This window comes from Carassius auratus, chromosome 19 (assembly GCF_003368295.1).
Source record: "Carassius auratus strain Wakin chromosome 19, ASM336829v1, whole genome shotgun sequence".
In the NCBI taxonomy this organism is placed as follows: Eukaryota; Metazoa; Chordata; class Actinopteri; order Cypriniformes; family Cyprinidae; genus Carassius; species Carassius auratus.
The window spans coordinates 26,945,008-26,957,944 of NC_039261.1; the positions used below are offsets into that span (position 1 = coordinate 26,945,008).

Sequence of the window (12,937 nt, forward strand, 5' to 3'; positions counted from 1 at the left end):
TTATTCTTGTTTTAAGCAAAGAATACATTTTTTAATTATGAAAAAATGGTAATATTTTTTTTTTATATATTATTAAAATAATATATATATTATAATTTTTTTTTCATGCTGTTTGATATTCCTCTCTCTTTCAGAGCATAGCTGACTGATGCTCATGAGCTTCATGTAAGGGTTGATGAATTTCCTTGGCCTGAATATTCCAGGTCAGAACTGATGAGTTTAGACTGGACCGAGGTCTCCGTGTCAGAACTGATGTATGTGGCATCCTGACAAAGTGATGAAACCCTTCCAACAGGTGTCTGAGAAGCTCTTCAGTTTGACCTGCTTTGTTTCCTGTCTCTGTCTCTTCCACTACTGGCCACAGCAGAGTATCACACACCAGGCAAGGTCTAGATCTAGGTCACAGAGTTGCTTGTAGCGTGTGTGTGTGTGTGTGTGTGTGTGTTTTGAGGGAGGGGGGCCTAATTGGGCTGGGACCAGATTGCTCATTAAAAGCCCATCCAAGCAAAAGTCCATTGGTGTGTTTTCAGTGATCCAACCATCTGTTTTTTACTTAGTTGCTCAACTCCATTCAGATTGTCCAAGAACATCCTTTGTCTGCTGGAGGTGTTGATATGTATGTTTGGGCTTGCTGTGTCCGAAACGCTTCCAGTGTCCCAATTGGATCACCTTCAACTAATCCTGGCGGTCACATGATTAAAGCCAGGTGCTGATTGGTTAGTTTTCGCAACTCAAAAGTCTAGCAGAGCGCAGCGTGGACAGTTTGAGTAACAGTAGCCAACGGGCAAGAGAGTTTGAGATATCTGAGGGGGATTGCTGTTGGAAGGTTTTTCTGGACTTTATGGAAACTGGAGGGAAATCAAAAAAGATGACAGAGTGACTGGGCAACGGTAACACAGCGATGACCTAACCAAAGATATTGAGGATGCAACAGCTGAATGAATGTGAAGTGAGTTTGGAATGTATATTTTTTTTATTGGTTTGTTTTATTCATTAAAACCATATTGTGATCTTCAGGTCTGGTTTTCCCCCTTATTCTGCATCATTGTTGTTGACTGAGTTCTAATTGGATAAAGTTACAAGCTTTTGTGAATGGCTCTAGTTCATTAAACTCACTGGCATGGCACTTAAACAACTTTTTTTCCTGGATTGGCCCAAATGCTATTCACAAACTAGTACATTTTATTTATTTTGATTAAGTCAAAGTGAGATCATGGATTAATAGATATAATTACCTGAATAAAGCTTTTAAGCTTGCCTGAAGACACAAAAACAGCCCTAAATGTTATATGACAGTGACTAGTTGTGACTCCGCTCATAAAAGATAAGAATGGATTTCTCATGTTGTTAAGTCAGGTTTACAGCATTTGACATCATTCTACTACATCTGTCATGCCTCATTTGTTCCGAGCCATTTATAAGGAATCTAATAGTTTTATGTAATTATACGTAACCATTGTTAATGTTCACTACTTCTGACGAAGTGTGCGTTTCTGACTAGGTGTGCGTGTCATTTATAGCCTCATGGATTATAATTATACATATTGCATTACAACACTCAGGTATATTGTATTATGCAAGGCATGTATTGCGAAACTTTGGAGACCTGAAAGGAAATGTCTGAATACATCTTTTGTTTTGTTTTTAGATCTTCAACTAACAAATAAAGCAAAAGTAGGACTTCTCCAACAGAGAACCAAAGCAGCACAAACCAAAGGAGAATATACCAAACCACTAATACAAGAAAATCCATAACAAAGAAGAAAAAATTGAAAAGGGAAAGAGAGAAAATGAAGTTGGAGGCATCTCTAGAGGACATGAGCGAGTGGAGGGAGGTCGACTTTGCCCTGAACTGCACCTACATCGTCCACGACCAGGCATTCGAACCCAACTTCAGCCTGCCCAAGGCCATGATCTCCATTCCACGGAACCTCACCTTCCAGTACAGCACGGACAATCAGGTACAGTCTGCAGCTTCAGGCTGAGTACACTAAATTCCCAATTCCCTTGTTTCAACATACTGTTGATTAGTCATCATTTAATAGACACTTGTTGCCTAAAGCAGCTTGTGCAACACTGCTTTCACTTCATAGGGTTTTCTTGGAGCAGATACAAAAAAAAAGAAAAAAAAAACAGCTACATATTTGCAACTGAACTGGTATTGTTGTGTCCGTAAAAATAAAGGTGTCTCTGATACTGTTTTGATGCAGGGTGTCTCAGTAGCTCAAGTTTACCTCTGAGCCTAGATACTGAACTATTAAGCCATCACCGTTTATATGTATAAAAGTAAAGTTCCATGAGTTGGGATTGTTCAATTCAAGGTGTGAGGTAACGTAAACACGTCTTGACATCATTTCGCGCTGTTCAGTCGGTCAGTGTGACGATGGCACAGTCATTGGTAGGTCAGGGATCAGACAGGTAGAGGACCTATGAGAGAACAGCCTAATCGCATTAGCTCTTTCTCTACCTGGCATTCACACACTCACTCTGCTTTTAATGAGCTTGCACATGGTGGAGAGCTTCTATTCACTATTTATTTGTTTTTGTTGGTGTGCATCCCAGTGTAAAGTTATAATACATGGCTATCTGTAAGATTTGATTGTGGTTGGTCAGTGGAGGGATTTTGCATCCTGGCCTGCAGTTTTCTTATACTAAACTTTTTATTTAAATGTTCTTCTCTACTCAAATCATTATATATTTTTTTTAATCACAAATCAGTTATTTTAATCAGTCATTATTGCAATAAACTCCTTCAGGATGATGCTTTAACATCTTGTTGGGTTTACCCACCTTTAACTTAGGCGTATTTAGCAAACTTTGTAATTTTGTATTAAGATAAAATTGCTGCAGTTCTGTCAACGAAATTTAACAAGGATTAAATTTCTCTGTTTGTTTTTGATCAGCATTCTAATCTCTATCTCCGTCTTGTTTAAACACATTTGACTGTGTCATTCTTCATTTCTTTGCTGTGGTTTCTTTTGCGTCGTCTTCATGCACTCTGTCGCTGTCCTGTTTGTCTTCTGCATGATCCAATTACCCTCCTTCGCAGGTGAAAGTCAGTTCCTCTTTCTATTGCCCCTGCTCTTTTTAAGTTCACACTGAAGGTGTGAAATTGCGGTCATCAGCTCAGCGAGGATGTATATGCACACATGCTTATAGACTGGTCTGTCTAAAAAAGAAATTGCAGAAAAATGTGTGAAAATTTTTCAGTTTGTGTCAAGACCTCAAGGTTAGCCAAGGTTCTGATATTAATTTGCCCACATGTCCTTTTAAGCTTGGTTTTCTTTCTTCAGTCAAACACTTGAAGGAGTGATTTTGTATTATAAATATATATATATATATATATATATATATATATATATATATATATATATATATAAAAAATTTATATATATTTATTTATTTATTTTAAGAAACAAATCTGTTTCTTATTAGTAAAGTACAGTAATTAAGTTTGGGTATTGGGTACGATTACGGATTAGAATTAGCAAAATATGTGATTTATAAGTATTAACCAACAGACAATATGTTAGTAATAGGCCCTATACTAAAGTGATACCATATTTTTTTATTCTCACTGACCGCATAATGGACTATTTGGTCTGCACTAAATTGTTTCTTTCTCTTCCCCTTTTCTTTCACACTATCTTTTATGTCTTTGTTTCAAATTCTCACCCTCATCTTTTCCCACGCTAACTCTCCTTTTTAAGCATGGAGATAAAAACAACTATACGACCAACAGCATATTTCCTGTTGTGATAGACTGAGGCACAACTAGAATCGCTGTCAGACACATAAAAAAAAAAACTTTTACTAAGAGCAGATATCTTTACTTGCACTAGTTGAAATTTTCAAATACTTCAAGAGCCTTTACACACTTCCCATTTCTGCGCACGCTATTCCGCTTATCTCTGCTGATTCTGTAAAAATTCTTACTCTTACGTTGTCAATGGCGTTAGCTATGGACAGGAAAACCCACATACAGTGTGTCAGTTCCCGGAGGGCCTCTGTAGCCGACAAAATGTTTATTGGAAGGAAGAGATGAAAGACTTTAGGGATGTCAGAAAGCTAGTCTCATGGTGACTAGGCTGCTAGTCATACGCTATATGGTTTCTGTGATGCATACGCATACATTCCAAAGTTTCTGTTTCTGCGTATTGCTGCTTTAACGTGTTGTAAGCGCGTTACGAATGCATGTTTTGTTGAGGAGAAGATAAAGTGACTGCTATCTCTCAACTGCTATCTAATTTTAGCAGCTAGCAGCGCAGCTAGCACATGCTAATACAGTGAGCATTAGACACTGCTACTTAACTCTTCTCATTAATTTCAAACTGCAAACTAAATTGGAACTAACAAGATAGTAGTTTATAGAAGGTGTTAGCAGGCAATAGTAAACATTTACTCAATCAAAGGGTTTGTATAAACAATGCTCCCTGACCCTTAGCTGGAGAAGTGTGCCTAACTAAGGGGGGCACGTGGCAGATGGGATGATCTGTGACATGGTCGGGAAGGACACAAATGCGCAAACACACACACTCACAGAATCTCAGCCAAAGGAAGTAGGTTAAGCTTGGCTGATTAACTTTCATTTGGACCGAAGATCCTCGGACAGCTTGGGGGGGGGGGGTCTTGTTTGGATGGAGGGTGGAGTGCTCCAGTGTGTGCGTTGGGGCAGCGTGGTGCCGTTGGTCTTGTCAAAGAGTGACACTCACCCCCTGCCCCCCTCCTCTTACTCCCTAAACCTATTCTGAGCAGTTAATCACTAAAGTCTTACCAATTAGTCACGCAACGCTAACGATGCACAATTCTACTGTCACCACAGCTCTCATCTCCAGCCAATAACTGTGCCTCCCAACCCTGTTTTTTCTGTTTCTGTTTTGTTTCCCACCATCATGACATTGCTTTAAGTGGACTTTCGATCTAAAATTGAAGCATTTGAACATATCGTTATAGTTCAAGAAGTGCAGGAAGGGCTTGATGGTAAAAATGGGGCCACTGACCCCCACGCCATAGTGTGACCTATTTACAGGCCTAGTTTCTGGTTTCTACAGAGCATTGAGAGTAGACCACCTGCTCCACTTTGTCTTCTGTTTTCCCTCTGCTTTAATTTTTTGTCTTTTTAGGACCTCAGACATGATTGTTTGTCAATACCACACAACAACTTTTGCCAGGAGGGTCAAAGGGGTCAGGCGTTATTAAGGACAGCTGTATGTTACTGGGTCAGGGTACAAGTAGAGCAGGGAAAGTATAAGTCTATTTACTTAACTTGTTAACCTGCAAGGTTAGTGTACTACTTTAGGTCACCTATGACGCTCACCAACCAAGCACGCCTCGCTGACCTCGTGCAATGCAGTGTCCTGCTCAAAATAGAAAATCAATAATCATTTATTTTAATTCCTGACTATGTTGGTTTACAAGTGCCACTCTTCATTCTTGCAGGTGACTGGCGTTTTCAGCAAAGAGTACATACCTCAAGGTACGCGATTCGGACCTCTTCAAGGAGTCATTTACACCAAAGAAAATGTGCCCATTCAGACCAACAGGAAATATTTTTGGAGGGTAAGTGACTTCATTGTTGTTCTAATCGTTCAGGGACACCAGTTCTACTGAGAGAAAAGCTGCCAAACCAGTCATGACTGACTTTCCCCAGAATTTTAGCAGAAAGGAGCCGGAAGCCTATTCATTCATGCTTGAACACATCCGAATATACATTGGCTTCTTCAACACGATTGTCTATCTTTTTAAATAATTGCATATGTGCAGATGCACACATGCACTCAATGTAGATATGTGCTTCGTTGCTTTACACTCAGGAGCTTACTTGGAAAACACAGAGGAAGCTCTGAGAGATCTTATCCTGTTTGTTGTAGATCCCTGCTTTGTTCTCATACAATGGTTTACTCAGCAGAAGTTACCAAGTATAACTATTTCGAAACCTTTCATCAAAAACGCAAAGGATAGCGCAAGTCTCTGGTTTGTGGCCAGGTTTTAGAGAAGTCGGGATTCCTGCACAGAGACAGAGACGAAGTGGCAGACGCACACACACACACACAATCACTTTCTTTTCAGTTCTTACAGTTCTGTTTTCATATCAGCATGCAAGTGAACTTTAGTCTCTTTATCTCTCTGTCAAGTGCACTAGATATATCTATGTGTGTGTTTGCGTTTATATGTGTGGCATGAAAGGGCATACATGCACACACGCACGAGTGTCTTTGAGTGTGTGCGCAAATGCACACATTTGTGTGTGTCATTGTGGATTTTCCTAGTCTGAGCTGTCCTTTCCTTCCTCCGTTTCCTGTAAATCCATACTGACTTCCATAAAGCAATGAAATGACGCAGCATGTCATGTGACCAAACGCAGGTGAACAGATGTAAAAATGAAGGCTGTTCGTGTGGGTGAATGTGTGTTTGTGTTTATGAGTCTTCAAGGGTGTAACTGGTAAAAGGAGTGTCAGAGATAGGGGAGCTAGCATGCCCTGACACATCTCAGCAGTGAATTCCCCCACATACAAATGAGAATGAAAGTGGGAGGAGAAAGGGGCGGAGAAATGCGTGTGACTAGCAGCATGTGTAGATCGTTTTGACGCCAAGCACTTTATAAAGAGCTTGACAGCGTTGACATACAAAGTTAGTCACACATTTTCTGCGGGACAAGCCACACACACACACATACTTTCACAGGTTAGAAGACACAGGAGTTGATATAAACAGCTGTTTGAAGAGCGTTCTGTTCATGGCAGAGGTGAAGAATAATTTTTTAGAAGAATAAATGTTTTTTTTTTTTTCATATGTAAAGATTTTCAAAGAAATTTTTGTAAATAGAAATTTTTACTGAATTGTTTTTATGTATAATTATTTAATTGAATTTAACATTTTTAAAGTTGTAATGTTTAATGTTTAATCTATTTGCGGAAGACTAGCAGGAAGCATTAATGTGGTTTCCTTTCTCTCCATCCAGATCTACAGTGGTGGCCACCTACACCACTTCATTGATGGCTACGATGTACACCGCAGTAACTGGATGCGGTATGTCAACCCAGCACGATCGCTGGCCGAACAGAACCTGGTGGCCTGTCAAAACGGCCAGGAGATCTTCTTCTACACCATCCGGCCCGTGGAGCCCAAGCAGGAGCTATTGGTGTGGTACAGTCCAGAGTTCTCCCAAAGACTGTGCGGCCAGCAAGAGCAACCAGACAGCCTAAAGCCAAGTGAGTCATGAGCTCCGGAATTATCCCACATTATCTGGCACTGGGGAGGGAAAAACTGGATAAAATGTTGGTTTTTATAGATAGTGTGATTTTTTTATTATTATTATTTTTGACTTCTCTCCCTTTTCATTTTAGATCTTTATTGCCTTTTCTCTGGCTTTCTTGAAATTATGGAATTATTAGCTACCCAAGCTACCTTTGTATTTTGTCTCTCTTACGCACTCTCACCCAAGACAGTGTTTATTCTGTGCCCGTCTTTTCCTCTATTTCTGAATCAGGTGACTTTTAATATGTTTATTTTAAGAGCTCAGTAAATAGTGGACACCCTCTGTTCTTCTGTGTACACTAGTTGTATATAAGGGAGGATGTTTTTTGTTTTGTTTTTTGTGGCAGAGTCTTATATAGGTTTGAAAGTTATGATATTATGCCACCAACAGCAACATTAATTACACAGTTTAAATGGTACCAGACTTTTATTCATTGACAGGTCTGTTCTAAAAAAAAAAAAAACACACACATTTTATGTAATATAAGTTTGATCTAATATATAATGAAACACAGACACATTTGATTCTTTAAATGTTCTTTGACACTTTAGAGATGGTAAGCAATGAAAGTGACTGTAAATGAAACTGTGTACAGACTGTGAGCGTGTGTATTTTTAAGACAAAATGATGGACCGTCTGAATTTTCTGTCTAAGGAGATGTAATGCGATACTCCCTATGTCACATTGATTCAATCTCACACCGACACTGTGCTGCTTCCTGTCTTATTCACTCCTCAGAATGTATGTCTGTGTTAATTTTGTGTGTGCTGTTGTTAAGAATCATTACCTGAGTCATGTTGACACGTACACTCCTCTCCCCCGTGATGCTTTCACTGAATAATTACAGTACACCTGATTTTTTAATAACCCTCTTTAGAAAGTCAGGCACTGCGAAGCACACATTAGCCTTTTTAGAGCCACTTTTTTCATTTTGTATCATTCCGTCTGCTTTAACCAGTTCTACTTCCTGTGTGAGGTTTAAAGAAATCTAGAAAGCGTGATATTACATCATCACAATTTTTATGGACTTTGGCATAAATATTGATTATTTCTTAGAATATGTATGCTGATATTTAGTCTAACTTAAAGCAAATGCCTGAGCAAAATTTCTGTGCATCTGTATTGCTCCATCGTTTAGAATTTGGAAATATATTAGTTAATGTTTGTAAGCTGCATTATGTTTTGTGCTGTTGTGCTCTTCAGAGTTTCAAATATCCATTTTCACTTTCCTCCCGGTAGTTAGGAAATGCCTAGACGATGCCTGTAAATGTTGCACCCGACTGGTTTACATCAGGTTTTAGGAACCAAGCTTTGACCACAAGGGTTATAATGTGTTTGTGTAATCTTCCCACTGCTGTGTGACACCGTTGAGCCTTGTACCACTCTCCATGATTTAGCAGGTTTTGTCTGAGTCACCGCAGAGTTTACTGAAAGAAGCTAGCTGTTGTGGCTTTCTTTTTACAATCTCTAGAGTGAAAGGACAGTAATAATTTGACCTTATCTCGATTCCCTGTGTAACAGTAAGTAACAGTTTGTGCTGAAGCGGTATTGTAGGACTTTTCCCATGGTTAAAGACATCTGCTGTTATGGTGAGTCAGAGTAGTTTCTGAGTAATAAGTATCGCTGTCAGACGAGGCTCCTTTCTTCCGATACATACATATGCCCCTCCACCTCACAAACATACATACACCCACACTGTGAACACCCACACGGTTGTAATCTAGGTGCTGCGTGAAAGCAGTACTATCTCTTTGTCAAACAGAAACCAGTCAGATATCTTCTGCCTGTCAGCTTTAAACTGAAAGAGCTGTCATTTACCATAAGTGAGCGTTTAAGGAGGAAGGTTATGAGTAGGTGTATGACATACAGGCATACAGACATGACCAATGTTGCTCTGTGAAGACTCTGACCTGCTCAGTCAATTTAAAGCGCTAGAAGATTTGTCTCAAACAAGACTTAACACACAAGTTTCGTTCTTGGGTTCTCACCTTTGCTGTCCGTCAATGTTCACAGTTCACCTTGCTCTGTGTGACCTTCTCTCTCTCTCTTTCTCCAGAGTACATACCTGATATGGAGTATCAGAAGCAGCCCCTACCTCAGTACACCTACTACCCTACACAGCCCCCGAGCCCACACAAACATCGCAGTGAGGGACAGGAAGAGGAGGTGGACGAAAAGATTGATGTAGAAGTTATTGAGAGGGACACACCACCTGACACACCAGATGAACAGGTCATGGATTTCAGCAAGAGGATCCACGAAGCTGCCTTACCAGAGCCCGTCCATTCACCACATCCCAACCAGAAAGCAATGAACATAAGCATGCACCCATATCCCACTCTGTCCCCACCACAAGACCTTCCGCTCCACTTACATGGCCTCTATGGTCATCGAGAAGGTCTGATCTCGTACCCTTCGTTGCCCTCACCAAGGCCCCTCCAAGCTCCATATCCTTTATTACCACCATACAGCCCTCATTATTCACGTCTGCTCTTGCCTCCATACTCCCCTCCCTTCCCTTCCATGTTGCCCTCTAAAGGGGGTCTCAGGTACAACGGATTCCTAGGTAGTGATGGCTTGCCTTACCCTTCCATACCCCAACCAGATCTGTTACCAGTCACACTGCCCTATCCTACCCCACTTCATGTAGGTCTGAAGGAAAGAATCCCAAATACTCCACCTCGAGGAGCCCCTGCAACACCTGAACTCTCCCCTCAGCCTAAGCAGTCCCCTCATCAAACGTTCCAGAAGCCTCTCTCTGAATTTGAAGAAGCCATCAACCTCAGCCTGGCTACACCCAAGAGCATGTCACCTTCATCCTCTTCCTCTCCACCGGCACCTGGGTACAAGTCTCTCCCGTACCCGCTCAAGAAGCAGAACGGCAAAATCAAGTATGAATGCAACGTCTGTCTCAAGACCTTCGGTCAACTGTCCAACCTCAAAGTGAGTAGACCGTGCATTGAGTCTTGTTTTTAAAATATATATGGAATTATCTGAGTAAGACTAAAGAGTGTAAATTCATTATAAAGGTGCACTTGAGGGTCCACAGTGGAGAGAGGCCATTCCAGTGCAACTTGTGCAAAAAGAGTTTCACCCAACTCGCCCACCTACAGAAACATCACTTGGTCCACACAGGAGAGAAACCACACGAGTGCCAGGTGAGTGTGCATGCTATGAAAGAAACTCGAGATAAAGGGCATCAGATGACAGTTATACTCTGTTAACATGCGATGACGCACACACAAAACATTGCTTATCTCTGACAGAACCTTTACCTTGTCACTCCTGTTTCCTTTAAGAGAAACGCTTTGTTGTACAATAACTAGAAAGGGTGTGACAGTGGCGTCAGACTATACTACTCATTCTTCTTGACCACTGAAAATAAATACAATCCTTTAGTGAAAAAAACACATTTGGCTCGCTGTCTACATACCAAAGCTACAACGAAGCAATTATGTAAGGCAGCAGAGACGCTGTCTTCCAATCTTGTTGTCTGCTGCCTCTTGTTTGCTTTTGAATTACATGATTTCTGAATGTTCTCTTTGAATGTCTACAGGTGTGCCACAAACGCTTTAGCAGCACCAGCAACCTGAAAACCCACCAACGTCTGCACTCTGGGGAGAAGCCATATCAGTGTAAGCTGTGTGGGGTGAAGTTCACCCAGTACATTCACCTCAAACTCCATCGTCGGCTGCACAGCTCTCGTGACCGGCCCCACTTCTGCCAAACCTGCACTAGGGGCTTCATCCATCGCTTCTCACTGAACCTCCATCAGCGGTCCGGTTTCTGCCCCGCAGCCCGTCCTGAAATCCCAGAGCTGAGGCGAGCAGCGGAGCTGGTAGAGCGCTTTGACGCCAGTCAGGAGGCCGAGGCTCTGCCTGAGGGGGCTGGAGAGGCTCAGGTGGACGCTGCCTTGGAAAAGTGGTTGGCTAGAAGTTTGGAGAACGGTGAGGGGGAGGAGGACATTGGATTCCTCAAGGCTGTTGCTGCAGTACCTCATGGGGTAACCGCCGTGGGTCATCACCAAGAGAGAGCCAGCGTGGTACACTTCAGCCACCGGCCCTCTATAAAGACTGAAGAGGAGTAGATGAGGGAGAATGTTGAAAGGATGACATATAGCTTGTTCAGGTCTTCCAGAAACCCCCAAGTTTGCTATCTATGCACAGAGCATTCCCTAGTTGACACCAAAAATCCTTTCTTCTCTGGTAGTTTGAGGGATTGATTAGAGAGAAGATGCATAAACCAAGCCAATGAAAGCCGCACCAAACAAATAGTGTTTCCAAAGACTTGAAGATTGTGTCAAGTGATTGCACTTCTACCCTCAGACCTGTTATAGAATGAAGATGTGATTATTATGTCCTCATACTTCATTTGGTTTTCATACCGATGTGAACGTCTATTTGTGTGAGTTTGTCTTAACTTATTATTGTTGACTTTTTTTCTTATTTGAGCACTGTATCAAATACTTGTTTATATGTGTACTCTTGTTTTTTTATGCATGACTTGTTGTTTAACTTCTTCTTTGGTCCTTTTTTTGTTTTTTATACTGGGATTCTCAGGAATAATGTGTTAATCCCACTATGTACACTATGTGACAGTCCCGAAAGGACTGGCTTTTCCCGTCCATTCCATTCATTGTCGGTGCGAATGTGTACAGTATGAGTACGTGTGTATGATTTGAGCTAGTGTTGAAAAAATTCTGGATGTGATCCTTCATGAAAAGATCTAAAAATGTACTTTTCAAGGGATGATTTACTGTAGCGTCTAAGGATAATATGGCAGAAGTCCATTTTTATTTTTTTCTCTTCAACAAACCCTTTTGACATTAGAAAGAGAACATGCCTCACTTTTAATTTAATATTTAAAATAAGAGAAATATTCTGTTTTCTTAGTTTTATTGTTACTTGGTTGTGTCTACCAGTGTTTACTGTTGTCTCTTTAATCCAAACAAGTATTGTTAGCACTATGAAAATGATCAAATCAATGTAGCTGGAACTGATTTTGCCAATCATGAAGATTGCAATACTTTTTTATAGACTACAGAACTACAGACACAACAGTACCTCATACTAAAACGTAAATTGTTAGGTTCATATTTTATGCTGTTTTAATTTATTTTTTTGTCAGCACTGGAAAAAGCAGGGACTAAATCCAAGTGCAGGATATTTGATGTTAGCTAAAGCAGGGTTTAGAAACAAGACTGTTCCATTACTTTGTGACTTTTTGTACAGTCCTTTTGTTATCCTAGTTTATTTTTGACTCAGTCCAAAAGATGTTGATACTTTATATGTGAGAACCTATTTTTGACAAACTTTTATAATGTAGCACATTAAACATTACTTGTCTAAGACCACGCTCTTTCTGTCTTTTGCTGTTAATGACCTTTCTGTCAATAGAATCAAGTTTTCACACCCACACACTCATACAACACCCATCAGGCTTATTCGTTTGAAAGTCCCACACGAAAGTTGATCTCTGTGGTCGTATTTCTAGAAAGTAGAGGAACTGAAATTGTTGCTCATCAGCTAGGACTGATCAAAAATGCCCACCATCACATGCAACACTTTTTTTTCATTTTTGACATTAAAACAAAAACAACAACAACAAAAAAAACACCTTCAACCTTTACCTACTCTTACTTTACAGTGGAATTTACAGCAAAAACAGTTTTGGTTTCAA

The 12,937-nt window shown here is 40.5% G+C and overlaps 1 protein-coding gene across 2 annotated transcripts; it reads left to right on the forward strand.

Annotated features, from left to right (window-relative positions):
• Positions 1 to 484: 484 nt before the first annotated feature.
• Positions 485 to 12,606, forward strand: prdm1b (PR domain containing 1b, with ZNF domain). 2 transcript variants are annotated; one of them, XM_026289846.1, is made up of 7 exons: positions 485 to 949; positions 1,649 to 1,961; positions 5,440 to 5,559; positions 6,962 to 7,211; positions 9,315 to 10,201; positions 10,288 to 10,416; positions 10,815 to 12,606. In XM_026289846.1, the coding sequence occupies exons 2-7, from the start codon at positions 1,791 to 1,793 to the stop codon at positions 11,343 to 11,345; spliced, it is 2,088 nt and encodes a 695-aa protein (XP_026145631.1). In that variant the 5' UTR covers positions 485 to 949; positions 1,649 to 1,790; the 3' UTR covers positions 11,346 to 12,606. The 2 variants fall into 2 exon arrangements, with proteins under 2 accessions (XP_026145631.1, XP_026145632.1); XM_026289847.1 differs by lacking the exons at positions 485 to 949; positions 1,649 to 1,961; positions 5,440 to 5,559 and adding an exon at positions 6,322 to 6,745.
• Positions 12,607 to 12,937: the final 331 nt, after the last annotated feature.